Here is a 13999-nt window from a genome sequence, read left to right as displayed (position 1 = left end):
GGTACACCTGATCAGGTCCTGGGGATTTATCCACTTTTAACCGTTTCAAGACATCCAGCACTTCCTCCTCTGTAATCTGGACATTTTGCAAAATTTCACCATCTATTTCCCTACAGTCTATATCTTCCATATCCTTTTCCACAGTAAATAATGATGCAAAATATTCATTTAGTATCTCCCCCATTTTCTGTGGCTCCACACAAAGGCTGCCTTGCTGATCTTTGAGGGGCCCTTTTCTCTCCCTAGTAGGAGAGACTGGGACCCATGGGCACAGCCTCAGGTTGAAGGGGCGATTCTTTAGAATGGAGATGAGGAGGAATATCTTCAGCCGGAGGGTGGGGAATCTCGGGAACTCATTGCCACAGAGAGCTGAGGAGGCCAAGTCATTGAGTGTGTATAAGACAGAGACAGATAGGTTCTTGATCAGTAAGGGTGGAGGGGTCAAAGCTTATGGTGAGATGGCAGAAGATTAAGGTTGAGAAACATATCAGCCATGTGCAGACTCAATGGGCCGAATGGCCTAATTCTGTCCCTATGTTTTATGGGTTTATGGAATGGGGGCCTTAGAAAGGAGTTGGAAGCAATCACTTACCTGTGTCAATGTTTGACCTTCTGCCTTCATGTAGAAGGATGATAAATATGTGAGTCCCACTCTGAAGAGCAGGCTTGAAAACCAGGATTAGGAATGTTTCTGGCAAACTCTGAAGAACATGGTGAAGGTGTTTATGGGCAGAAAGGTGGCTGACGGACCAAAGGCGTCAGACCCAAGGTATGAAGTGATGATGATGAAGAAAACCTGTTGATCTGGCCTCCAACTAGAGGCGTGAGCTCGAATCCCACTTCTATAAGGGAAGGTTGAGTAAGTCGGATCTGTACTTAGTGGAGTTTGTTGAAACATAGAAGATTCTTAGGGGACTTGACAGAATAGATGTAGGGAGGTTGTTTCCACTTGTGGGAGAGTTTAGGACCGGGGGACATCATCTCTGAATAATGGGCTGCCCAGTTAGGACAAAGATGAGGAGAAATTTCTTCTCTCGGACAGTAGTGAATATGTGGAGTTCTTCCTCAAAAGGCTCTGAAGGCTGGGTCACTGAGAGAGACAGATTTTTAATCAGAAAGGGAATCAAGCATTATGGGGGAAAGGCAGGAAAGTGAAATCATTGATAGGTGGATCAGACTCAATGGGTCGAATGGCCTTCTTTTGTTCCCACTTTGTATGGTCCCACTACCTACCTGAATTACAGGTGAATCTGGGCAGATCTCAGAGGGATGAGACATAATGGGTAAAAACTTTATATAAAATCCAGAGAGATTTGCTTGGAGTAGGGTAATGTTTACACAGAAATAGAAATTCAGAAGCTTCCTATTTAAAGTGAGATCACACAATTGCTCTGAGTAAGGGCTTTGACTAACTCGTGGGACTTGGGTATCTCTAAGCCATTCCCTTGGCCTTGTTCTCAATGATATTCAGGACAAAATGCAATTTACTGAGGAGCTAACACCTAAGTAATGTAATCTATCACTAGGTGTGTTCCTTCATTGTTCAGTCCTTTGAGTGTAGGAGTTGGGATGTGATGTTAAGGTTGTACAGAACATTGGTGAGGTCTCTTCTGGAGCATTGTGTCCAGTTCTGGACACCCAGATACAGGATATTGTTAAACTGGAGAGGGTTCAGAAGAGATTGACCAGGATGTTGCCGGGTATGGAGGGTTTGAGTTATAGGGAGAGGCTGGATAGGCTGGGAGTTTTTTTCCCTGGAGTGTAGGAGGTTGAGGGGTGATCTTACAGAGTCTTAAAAAACAATGGGAGGGCATAGATGGAGTGAATGAAAAGGGTATTTGCCTGAGGGAAGGGGAGTTCAAGACCAGGGGGCATATTTTTAAGGTAGAGGAGAAAAGTTTAAATAGGACATGAGGGGCAAATATTTTACACAGAGGATGGTCCTTGTGTGGAATGAACTGCCAGAGGAAGTGGTGGATGTGGGTACAGTTACAATGTTTAAAAGACATTTGGATAAGGACATCCTAGAATCCTAGAATCCCTGCAGTGTGGAAACAGGCCCTTTGGCCCAACAGGTCCACACCGACCCTCCGAAGAGCAACCCACCCAGAACCATTCCCCTATTACTCTACATTTACTCTTGACTAATCCACCTAACCTACACATCCCTGAACACTATGGGCAATTTAGCATGGCCAATTCACCCAACCTACACATCTTTGTACTGTGGGAGGAAACTGGAGCACCCGGAGGAAACCCATGCAGACAAAAGGAAAGGTTTGGAGGGATATGGGCCAGGAACAGGCAGGTGGGAATTAGTTTAGTTTGGGATTAGGGTCAGCATGGACTGGTTGGACTGAAGGGTCTGTTTCATTGCTGTATGAATCTATGACTGTGTATTGAGTTGTTTACATAGACCTCAGGTTTGTTTCTCACTCTGGGCTGTAAGCACAGACTGAGCATTCTGTCCAGACTGTCATTGACTGAGAGAGTGACTCAGATATCTATTTTTGCCTCTGATGTTTATTTGGAAGTGATTTGCAAACCGGACAGCTCAGTGACTGCAGCCCTGAGGAGATCGAGCTAGTAAATACTATGGCCGAAAATTCTCAGCAGCCTCTACCTCAGCTCCAACGAGAGCCCACTCTGCCCTTCTGCTGCTTACCCTCATCACTGGTACCCACCTCGGGAGAGATGGCCATCCTGTTTCATTCCCAACCAAGCTGCTAGTGTAGACAGACATGAGCCAGTTCCAGGGAAGTGTCCTGAGAGCAGATTCCGACATACATGATGAGAAAGCAAGTTCCTGTTTATTCATGAAGCCAAATGAATGTTGGGTCCAGTGGAAAAGATAATGAATGTGTCATAACAGTGCAGTTTTCATGTAATGGATTCACATCAGCGTTAAGGTTTACGCTGCAATCTGGAACATGCTGTCCAAGAAGCCGGTAAATGCAAAGTCATTTTTAGAATTTAACAAGTATTTGTAAAGGGGAGTAGTTGCTGGAGTATTGGGAAAGAGGGAAGGGAATGGATCCAACTGGAGAGTTCTGTCAGAGAGCCAGTACAGACCAGATGGGTATATGAAACACAAACATAAAATGCTGGAGAAACTCAGCATGTCTGGCAGCATCTGTGGAGAGCGAGAAACAGAGTTAACATTTCAAACATGGTGATTTCTCATCGGAGTTCAACATGTAGGTGTCATATACCCCTTTAAGACGTTGGTTTACATTTTAGTTAAGGCGAACCTGCAGATGGATTTACATTTATTTTTCAGACCGCGGAATTAATCTAAACTTTAACAACCCAAACTATCAAAAATATGGGCCAATATTAGCAACAGAAACTTCGACAAATCAAGTTTTATTTATGGAAAAGATTGGAGTCAGCCATTTACTTTAGGAAAGAAAAACACCAGGTGAGAAAAGTGAAGAATGTGTGAGCAGATTATAACCACATGCTCAGGCAATTGTCCAGCCATGACCACAGTTCCAAAGGGACCACTTCACTAAGAGCTCATTCCAATCACATTCGACATGGTGTGGTCTGATGTGAGGTTTGTGAATGCACTCTGTACTGTCTACAAGATGCACTGCAGCAACTTGCCAAGGTTCCTTCATCAGAACCATCTGAACCCATGACCTCGACTACTTAGGGCAGTTGATGTATCTGCACGTGTTCCTCTCTGAGAGAATTTTTAGGTCAACTGAAGACAATTGCCAGATAAAATATCAGTTGCAGTGTTACGTCTGGTGTAGCAGGAGAAACATTAGAAATGGAATAAATTCATTTGGTGAAATAAATTTTGTTATGAAGCTTGTGAATTCATGATAATTACGGCCCAATTAAACAATTTTTTTTTTAACTGCTGTCCAGAACAGTCCATGCTCCACCTAAAGAAAGACAGAGGGAGACCTTTTCCCCTGAGCTCTGATAGGGGTCAGATAGGAAACAGCTGGCTGTGGGTGCAGCAGCAATAGAGAAAGGCCACTATATGTCCTGCTCAGGTCAGTGCAATGACTCAGGGAGTGGGGGAGCTTGGCCCTCTGTCTGTCCTGTTGCTCTCACACTGCTTCCAGTGGGTAACGGTGACAGGGAGGGATGGTGCTGGTGAAATAAACTTACAGACTGACTGCAAGGTATCCCATAGACTGCACACACTGTAACTGCTCTGAGAAACAGTGCTACAGTGTTACACCAGAACTCAGTCCATCATTCAACCACGATTCTGTTAAGATTCAATTTGAGGTTACTGGAATCTGTAATGTTTTCTGTTTATCTGCTCTCTGCTGTTCACCCCAGGTAGCTTGAATTGCTTCTGCAGAGATTTTATTCCTGTTAAGAAACAGCAAGTGATTCATTTTATGATTAGTGTTATTTATGGGGTTTTTATTTTTGCTGTTTGAAATGGTTTCAAGACATTTCACACATGTTCAAAATCAATGGAATTCATTAACATCTAAACCACTTATCCCTGTTAGATTTGTTTTTCAAACAACAAATCAATTATTTCAAAAATAGATCTAATCAGTCAGTTTTGGGAGTGCACATAATTCTAAAACTGGATCGCTTCTAAGATCCATCAGAATCAATAATGGAAAGTTTTCGATAAAGCTGAAACCAACTGTTGGCCTGAGGAAGGATACACAGGTTCCCCTCTTTTTAACCCCTTTGGCTAGTGCCAACAACAAATGGTTAGATTAGATTCCCTACAGTGTGGAAACAGGCCCTTCGGTCCAACCAGTCCACACTGACCCTCTGAAGAGTAACCCACCCAGACCCATTTCCCTCTGACTAATGCACCTAATGGTCATGATTTAGCACGGTCAATTCACCTGACCTGCACATCTTTGGATTGTGGGAGGAAACCGGCACACCCAGAGGAAACGCACACAGACACAGGAAGAATGTGCAAACTCCACACAGACCGTCACCCGAGGCTGGAATTGAACCCGGGTCCCTGGTGCTGTGAGGCAGCAGTGCTAACCACTGAGCCACTGTAAATGGTTTTATGTAATTGTAATCCTCAGCCACCATACTTTGATTAAAATGCAACGCCAGAGCAAAGTTACCGGGCCAGTTACCAGGGTTTCTTGAGTGAAAGGAAAAGGGGATTTTATTATTTACTAGACAGGAGAAAAATATAAATGTGACATCAAACATACGCAGGTCTGAAGTTTAGAGGGGGAGTTCAAACCCAAACAGGTCTGATGTTGAAAGAGGCAGTGTGACTAATTATAGGAGGAAGATATAAGAACATGCAGTTTAAAAACTTCTTAGAATGCCCCAGCTGTGAGAGTTTAACCTGAGACCATGGCTGTTTAGTCAGTGCCTTGAGGCCTCAGCATTGGTGATCTTTGTGGAAAGCCTTCAGTTCTCAGTGAATGGCTGCTTTCTCCAAGCTGCTGGTTTCTGAGGTTGAAGGGGAAAGACTAGAGAGCAAGAGGGACCCTTCTAGTGTACCAGCAAAGCACTGAGGATGCAGGAGATCTACAATCAATGCAGAAAGTGCCACAGAAATTCAGCAAGTCTGGCAGCACCTGTGGAGAAAGAAACAGAGTTAACGGTTCTAGTCTACCCTTCCCTTGTCCAATTCTTGCTCCTGATCCATTTTTCAGACAAATGTTGCAATTTGCTTTGCCCCTTACTGGCATTATAATGCCACAGCAGCCATAAAGCCGTACTGCCCAAGGCACATAGCAGCTGACACTTCCTCAAACATGTATCCCATTCCCTCACCCTCATCACCATTTAACCACCAGACCATACAGTTTACCTTTCCCTGTATGCATCCAATCTGAAGACCCTCTCTGACTCCCTGATACCGTGACCCCAAAATCCAAAGGACACCTTCATCAAATCATTGTCCAGTTGGGGAATATCACATACAGAGAAACATTCAGACAAATCCAAAAATGAACTTTAATTGACATCCTACAAAAGAGAACACACAAGAAGTCAATACAGGCTACAGTTCACATTCACAATGCAAACCAAATGCTGGCATCATAGCCTTGGCAGTCCATGATGGTTGTCTGCACCCACCCCGCACCTGGTAGAACTGGGTATCCTTGTACAGCCCGCTGTGCCTGAGCTCTGTTATGACCAACAGCGTCCTACAGCTGATTGTCCTCATCCTTCTCCTGGGACGCCTGCTCCCATTCCCTGGTTTCACAGCATTTATCCCATCACCTCACTGACTGATCCAATAATTCAGAGGCCAGCTCACCAGGATGGGGTGGCACACTGTGCCTGGATTACACTGGAGGGCCTCTCCCCTCCAAGACTGCTCCAAGCCTTGGAACCAGAACTTCAGCAGCTCCATCGTCTGCTCCACCACGGGGCTGGTCACGGCTCGGGCACCAAATCAGTGAAGGTGCCACCCTGGCTGAGTGATTGACACATTACATCCAAAAGGGAGAATTCCTGCAGTACTCTGACCCCCTTCCCATTGCAGACTCACCTCAGCTATTCCATTTTCCATCACATCCATCATCATACTTGACTGATGATGCAGCAATGTTTCCCCTGTCCCACAGCACTCTTCCAAGTTCCCCCAATAATGGGGAGCTTTTGACCAGAATTTGTCTCCTTTTAAGTTATTGCCACTAACTTCCCCATCACTGAGATGTCAATGTGAGTTTACAGAGCATCAGTAGCACTCTGCAATCTGCCTTTGACGAACATTTCACCATCTGCACGTTTACTCTGCATATGTGTTAAGAAATGTTTGGAAATGACATGGAACCAGAGTTTAGAAACACGTGCTTTATGTATTTGTTCCTTCTATGTCCTAAAGTCCAGCAGACACGGCCATTGTACTTTCACCAATCAAACTGACACTGAGCATAATCCACCCTGCACACTGTCCCAGCCATTTTCCAGTGTCTTTCTCAGCTCGAGAACAGCAAGGAATGGCAGGGAATGCAGCTTGTAGTGGACCCCATCAGTGGAAGGATGGAGGGATGGAAGAATGAATGGATGGGGAGATGGAAGGATGGAAGGAGGAGTGGAGGGATGGATGAATGGATGAAGAGATAAAGGGAGGAATGGAGGGATGAATGAATGGAAGGAGGGATCGAGGGAGTGATGGAGGGAAGGATGGATGAATGGATGGAGTGAAGGAAGGAGGGATGGAAGGAGGGAGGGATAGATGGATGGTCCCCAGGACCATATTCACTCCCAGACCTCTGACTGATACCGACAAGCACCCTCCAGACATGACACAATCCTCCTACCTGATGAAGCTGGCCCTACAGACAGAAGGGAGTCCACTCCCTGAGCTGTACAGGGCAGGACTGTCCCCTGAACTGTGCATGGGACTGTGTGTGAGGGACAGTTCTGGGATCACTGACTGAGAGTAGACAGGACTGTGGTCTAGCACTTCCTCTGTCAGCTCATTCCATACACGTACCACTCTCTGTGTGAAAAAGTTGCCCTTAGGTCCCTTTTATATCTTTCCCCTCTCACCCTATACCTATGCCCTCTAGTTTTGGAAACGCCCCCCCACCCCCAACCCCCAAGGGAAAAGATATGTCTATTTATCCTATCCATGCCCCTCATGATTTTATAAACTCTATAAAATCACCCCTCAGTCTCCGATGCTCCAGGGAAAACAGCCCCAGCCTTTTCAACCTCTCCCTATGGCTCAAATCGTCCAACCCTGGCAAAACCCTTGTAAATCTTTTCTGAACCCTTTCAAGTTTCACAACATCCTTCCAATAGGAAGGAGACCAGAATTGCACACAATATTCCAACAGTGGCCTAACCAATGTCCTGTACAGCTGCAACATGACCTGCCAACTCCTGTACTCAATACTCTGACCAATAAAGGAAAGCATACCAAATGCCTCCTTCACTATCCTATCTATCTACAACTCTACATTCAAGGAGCTATGAACCTGCACTCCAAGGTCTCTTTGTTCAGCAACACTCCCTAGAACCTTACCATTAACTGTTTATGTCCTGCTAAGATTTACTCTCCCAAAATGCAGCACCTCACATTTACCTAAATTAAACTCCATTTGCCACTCTTCAGCCCATTGGCCCATCTGGTCAAGATCCCATTGTAATCTGAGGTAACCTTCTTCGCTGTCCACTGCACCTCCAGTTTTGCAAACTTACTAACTATACCTCCTGTATTCACATTTAAATCATTTATATAAATGACAAAAAGTAGTGGACCCAGCATCAATCCTTGTGGCACTCCACTGGTCACAGGCCTCCAGTCTGAAAAAAAACCTTCCATCAACACCGTCTGTCTTCTACCTTCGAGTCAGTTCTGTATCCAAATGGCTAGTTCTCCCTGTATTCCATGAGATATAACCTCACTAACCCAGTCTCCCATGGGGAACCTTGTCAAACACCTTATTGAAGTCCATATAGATCACATTGAACACTCTGCCCTCATCAATCCTCTTTGTTAATTCTTCAGAAGACTCAACCAAGTTTGTGAGACATGATTTCCCACGCACAAAGCCATGATGACTATCCCTAATCAGTCCTTGCGTTTCCAAATACATGTACATGTCTCTCAGGATTCCCTCCAACAACTTGACCACCACCAACGTCAGGCTGACTGGTCTATAATTCCCTGGCTTTTCCTTACCACCTTTCTTAAATAGTGGCACCACGTTTGCCAACCTCCAGTCTTCCAGCATCTCACCTGTGACTATCGATGATACAAATACCTCAGCAAGGGGTCCAGCAATCACTTCTCTAGCTTTCCACAGTATTCTAGGGTACACTTGATCAGGTTCTGGGGATTTATCCACTTTAATGCATTTCAAGACACATAGCACTTCCTCCTCTGCAATATGGACATATTTTAAGCTGTACAGTTCTAGGTAACAAGGAAGCCATTAGTAGGCAGTAGTGAGCTGAAGTCAGCAGATACCCAATCAGACTTCCAGCCCAGGATTTTACAACATCTAACAGATTTGGTAAGAGTATTAACATTAATATTAATAAGGCATCTCATTAACAAGGTGTTTAACAAGCAATAATCTCCTCCTAATTAGCAGCTGCTGCCTAGCAACAAACTCACCTTGGCGGGACTGACGCATGAGGAGGGATTGACTAGGTTAGGATTGTTTTCACTCGAGTTCAGACGAGTGAGGAGGAGATTTCAGAGAGACATATAGAATTCTAACAGGACTAGACAGGGTAGATGCAGGGAGGACATTCCCAATGGTGGGTGGAACCAGGGGTTACACTCTGAGGATTCAGGGAGGACTATTTAGGACAGAGCTGAGGAGGCATTTCTTCACCCAAAGAGTGGTGAGCCTGTGGAATTCATTACCACAGGAAGGAGTTGACGCCAAAACATTGAATGTATTCAAGAGGCGGCTAGATATAGCACTTGGGGAGAATGGGATCAAAGGTTATGCGGAGAAAGCAGGATTAGGCTATTGGGTTGGGTGATCGTGATGAACGGCAGAGCAGGCTTGAAGGGCCGAATGGCCTTCCTCCTGCTCCTGTCTGCTATGTTTCTACGTGTGACACTTGTCAAAAGATGGGGCGAGATTTTCCCAAAATTGATATAGGCCTCGCTGGCTTTGGCAGGAAATTGTGCTGAACAAAAAGAATGTGACTTTGAGAAGTGAAAGCAATCTTTGTAGCCACCTTTGGCATCTCATAATTTTACAGTACATTATCCTAATATTGCTTCTAATTCAGCTTTCAATTATCTTTCTATTCTACTCAACATTGTAATTAAGGAAGTCCTAAGTTAACGCTGTGCAAAGCTGTGAGACAATGCAGGACAATTGAAGCCAATGATTTACACCAAGTAATGTTGTGATAACATTAAGTGAGACATCAATTTGGCTCTTAGTGATATCAGAATGTACTCCGAGGATCAGACCCACCCATAACCGTAAATAGCTTTCCACTTAACAGCTCCTGACAGTAGCACTTGCACAGAATTCCCAGCAATATTCCAGTGGAGAGGCTTTGGAATGGCTGCCCAGCATTGCGCAGTTACTTGCTGTGAAACTTAAGCCAATTGTACGCAAATTTCAAAACCGGAAAACACAATGTTTTTATGAACGTTTTCACTGAGATGAAAATGTACAGTTGCAAGCCATGTGTCAGTGATTCAGACGCCTCAGGCCCCTCCACGTGGAGAGGCTGTGAGTTCCAGTCCCATTTCCCCAGCCGCTGGTGTAAGATGGGGCAGCAGAGTAAACTGTTCAACCTGGAGTTTCTCTGTTCACCTGTCCCTTTTCCTTTCCCCCCCCCCCCCCCCTTTGCTGCAGTTCTTCTTTACCCCTACCCCCACCAAATTTACTTTAAAGATACATTTTGTTGTCATGCTGGACTTTTTGAAATAGCCAGCCCTATTCTGTTGACTATTTCAATTCTGTCACAAGTATATGTACCTGGGTAGCTGGTTCCTGAGGTGGCAGTGAACGAGCGATGTTACAACCTCTTCACTGCATTTGTTCGAGTGCACGGGACAATACAGGCCATTCTTGCTTTTCCTTCATTTCAGAGAATGAGCCCAGAGCCTGGGCTGTCACTGCATTACAAGCTGAAGGCGTGCTGCACTGTCAGAGCTGCCATCTTTCAGATGAGGCATTAAGCTGAGGTCTTGTCTGGTCTTTGAAGATTGCACACAATGTTCAGCTCCATTCATGATTCCTCAGAAACGGAGGCAGTCCCTGTCCCAGTTGAACAGGACCTGGACAATGTCCAGGCTTGGACTGAAAAGTAGGAAGGAACATTCATGCCACACAAAAGCCAGGCAATGATCATCTCCAATAAGAGATAACCTCACCACCAACCCTTCTCATTCAATGGTGTTACCATCACTGAATCCCCCACTGTCTATATCCTAGGGATTACCATTGAACCATTGACTGAACTCACCTCATAAACATGGTGGCTACAAGAGCAGGTCAGATGCTTGGAATACTGCAGCGAGTAACTCCCTCCTGACCCCCCAAAGCTTGTTTACAAGGCACAAGTCAGGAGTGTGATGGAATACTCCCCTTTTGACTGGATGGGTGCAGCTCCAACAACACTCAAGATACTTAGCACCATCCAGGACAAACCACCCACTTGATTGGCATCACATCCACACGCATCCACTCCCTCCACCACCAATGCTCAGTAGCAGCATTGTGTTCTATCGACAAGATGCACTGCAGAAATTTACCAAAGACCCTCAGACAACACCTTCCAAACCCACAGCCATTTCCATCTAGAAGGACAAGGGCAGCAGATACATGGGAACACCATCCCCTGCAAGTTCCCCTCCAAGCCATTCACCGTCCCGACTTGGAAATATATCGCCTTTTGTTCACTGTTGCTGGGTCAAAATCCTGGAACTCCCTCCCTAAGAGCATTGTGGGACAACTCACAGCAGGTGGGCTGCAACGGTTCAAGAAGGCACCTCACCCCCACCTTCTCAAGGGGCAACTAGGGACGGGCAATAAATGCTGGGCCCAGCCAGCAATAACCAGGTCCTGTGAATAAATTTTGAAGAAAGATCCAGACAGAAAGCCAGGACTTCAGTTTGTTATTGATCTGTCCTTTAAAACATCATTATTATTGAGAATTGCAGAATTATATTAAAAATAATCACTGTGCTCACAGTAATTCTTCAATATGGCCAGTGAATGGGCTTGGCTGAATTAGCAGATCTCCCGACACTGGCCCAGTAAGGTCATGATTCTAGCAGCGTAACACACAAGGCTTCACAGCTTGTCCTTTCCTATTGTTTTACCACCCTGATACCGAACTATAATAGTGAACATAATCCTTGTGAATAAAATGGATACAGTTTAATAACGGGAATGAAAAATTAACTATTCATAAGGAAAGTAACACTTGGAGCTAGGAACTGGTCACCAATCAGTAAGCCCAGAGACACTGTTTCACACCTCAGGACCAGTACCTGGGTCTTCTGCGTCAGAGGTAGGGTCAATACAACTGCACTGTAAGAGCACTCGCGAGCTGGCAGTCAAAGAGTGTGTCTAATTGGAATTGTCTGCTGGCAATTAGCCTTCTGAGCACTTTCATACCAGACTGCAAATGATCAGAAATAGAGATGGACAGATTACTGAAAGATTCCTGTAACATGTGTAGATATGTATAATGAAGGCAGTGCGTTTTAGCTTGCTATTGTTTTACTGGGCAATTTTCCAACATAAACTAGACTGATGGTGACATTGTCTAATTAGGACCAAAGTGATCTAACTTCCTCTTTCCTCCATTTAGAGTCAAAAACCTACGGTTATTTGAGAAAGGAAAAGCATTAACTCGTTGACTTCGAGGAGGCTCCGAGGCTAGACTGCTGTCTTTTCTGATGTCCCTAATTGTTCCATCAGCTTTGGAGTGAAATCCATTAGTGTGCCCTTCAAACTGAGACCAGCACCGAGTCTACTACACCGAGTGTGTCGGGCTCTCCAGTGTACGAAGCTGAGAACCAAGAGGTAACCTTGATGAAAACATTGATTCAACATCTGAAGACATGGTCACCCCTCGCACCCATTCCTGAAAATATTGGCACCCGCATGAAGAACCGATGGTGAATCCTGACCCATAAAACAGTACCTCTGACCCGTAAAAGTGAAACACTACCAACGCTGGGAATCTGAAATGGGATTGGAAGTCCCAAAGCACTCCACAGGAACACCAGCCAAAGGAGATTGATGACCGAGCCACCTCGGGGTGGGGATGGGATTTGAAGTGATCAAAAAGGGAGGTAGGGATTTAAAGAGAAAACTCCTGGCCCTGGGAGCCAGAAGAAACAGCTGCTAATGGTGGAGCGAGGTGGAACAGGCCAGAGTTTGAGGAGTGCCGAGACTTTAGAGAATTCTGAGGGGGGGGAGGGGTTACAAAGATATGGGGGGGGGGGGGGGGTTCCAGAGGGCTTTGAAGGCAAGGATGATAATTTTAAAATCAAGGCCAGAAAATAATGTCATGTGGAAGTTCTTATTTGGGAAAAGCAGACTTTTGTTGGGAAAGGATATCGAAAGTTAGGAAATGGAAAAAAGGAGCATTTTTAAAATAATTTCACGGGCTGATCAGGCCAGCATTTACTGCCCATCCCTAATTGCCCAGGGGGCAGTTGAGAATCACCCATGGTGCTGTGGGTCTGGAGTCATATGGAGGCCAGGCCAGGTAAGGATGGCAGTTTCCTTCCACTAAAGGATGTTAGTGAAGCAGATGGGCTTTTCCCATAAATGGATTCATGGTCATCATTAAACTTTGAAATCCAAATTCTCACTTAGATTGGTGGCATTGAGAAAGTGGCATTGACCTTTTCACCCAGGCCTGGGAGACTACTACACTGCATCGCCGTGAGGTGAGATTGGGTACGGATGAAATATTAACGCCTGCAAGATATTACCCTTACTGCTGATTAGTGAGATTGCTATCTCACCATTGAAACCTTAAGGGGACAATTTGACTTTATCTTCTCGACATTTTTCACTCTCACCATATTCTTTCAACTTTCTCAACAACGTTCAGACACTGGAAAAGAATTCCATCCTGTGCCTCCTTGCCCAGAGACTAAATTGACCACGCTGCCACTTTAAGTGACCCATTTTTGGGATGAGAATGTATTGTCACATGTACTTCCACATGAAAAATACAGCGAGGAGTTTTATATAGGTCACCATAGCACGGCGTTTACATCAGTGACAGGAGCCTACATAATCATAAAACAAAAGGCAAAATTAAGACAAGAGTCCATCAGAGTTCCTGGGATCAGGGAAAACTGATTGAGGAATGATGGAATATTCTGAAGATGCAGCCTGGACGAGACGCTATTACAGGATGAGTTTCCCTGCCAGACTGTTGGAAAACCTGGAAGCTAAAGACCATAGAACATAGAACATGGAACAGTACAACACAGAACAGGCCCTTCAGCCCATGATGTTGTGCCGACCACTGATCCTCATGTATGCACCCTCAAATTTCTGTGACCATATGCATGTCCAGTCGTCTCTTAAATGTCCCCAATGACCCTGCCTCCACAACT

General features: G+C 45.1%; 1 protein-coding gene across 1 annotated transcript in view; it reads right to left on the bottom strand.

The window, feature by feature from the left end:
* LOC122552382 (UPF0575 protein C19orf67 homolog) overlaps positions 1-6496 on the bottom strand; it is a 29012-nt gene extending 22516 nt beyond the window's left edge. The window contains exon 1 of the mRNA XM_043695132.1: positions 6467-6496. Coding sequence (XP_043551067.1) covers positions 6467-6496 — 30 coding nt within the window. The remainder of the gene's footprint in view (positions 1-6466) is intronic.
* Between the last annotated feature and the right edge of the window lie 7503 nt (positions 6497-13999).

This window comes from Chiloscyllium plagiosum, chromosome 8, assembly GCF_004010195.1.
Source record: "Chiloscyllium plagiosum isolate BGI_BamShark_2017 chromosome 8, ASM401019v2, whole genome shotgun sequence".
NCBI lineage: Eukaryota > Metazoa > Chordata > Chondrichthyes > Orectolobiformes > Hemiscylliidae > Chiloscyllium > Chiloscyllium plagiosum.
Note: the sequence above shows the minus strand (reverse complement) of the source record. Positions and strands in the feature narration are given on the sequence as shown.